This window comes from Mastomys coucha, unplaced genomic scaffold (assembly GCF_008632895.1).
Source record: "Mastomys coucha isolate ucsf_1 unplaced genomic scaffold, UCSF_Mcou_1 pScaffold3, whole genome shotgun sequence".
Taxonomy (NCBI): Eukaryota; Metazoa; Chordata; class Mammalia; order Rodentia; family Muridae; genus Mastomys; species Mastomys coucha.
The window spans coordinates 46,806,218-46,806,460 of NW_022196909.1; the positions used below are offsets into that span (position 1 = coordinate 46,806,218).

At 60.1% G+C, this 243-nt stretch overlaps 1 protein-coding gene across 1 annotated transcript in view; it reads left to right on the forward strand.

Annotated features, from left to right (window-relative positions):
• The window catches only part of Slc26a8 (solute carrier family 26 member 8), a 54,497-nt gene that overhangs the window by 37,281 nt on the left and 16,973 nt on the right, over positions 1-243 (forward strand). Inside the window, exon 11 of the mRNA XM_031347972.1 lies at positions 112-189. Coding sequence (XP_031203832.1) covers positions 112-189 — 78 coding nt within the window. The remainder of the gene's footprint in view (positions 1-111; positions 190-243) is intronic.

Consider the following 243-nt stretch of genomic DNA (forward strand, 5'->3'; position numbering starts at 1 on the left):
AAAAAAAAAAAAAAAGATGGCGTGCTTCTCGGCACACAGCCGGCCTGAGCAGCTGCAGACAGGGGCCGACACGTGCCCGGCGGCTCCCCTCAACCAGCTCTGTCTCCTCAGTTTGCCTCTCTGGTAGGCGCAGGTGTGATGCTGCTGCTGATGGTGAAGATGGCAAGCTTCTTCCACACTCTGCCTAACGTGAGTCTGGGCGAGTGAACGGAGCGAGTCCGGACACACGGGGTGGGGGTGGGG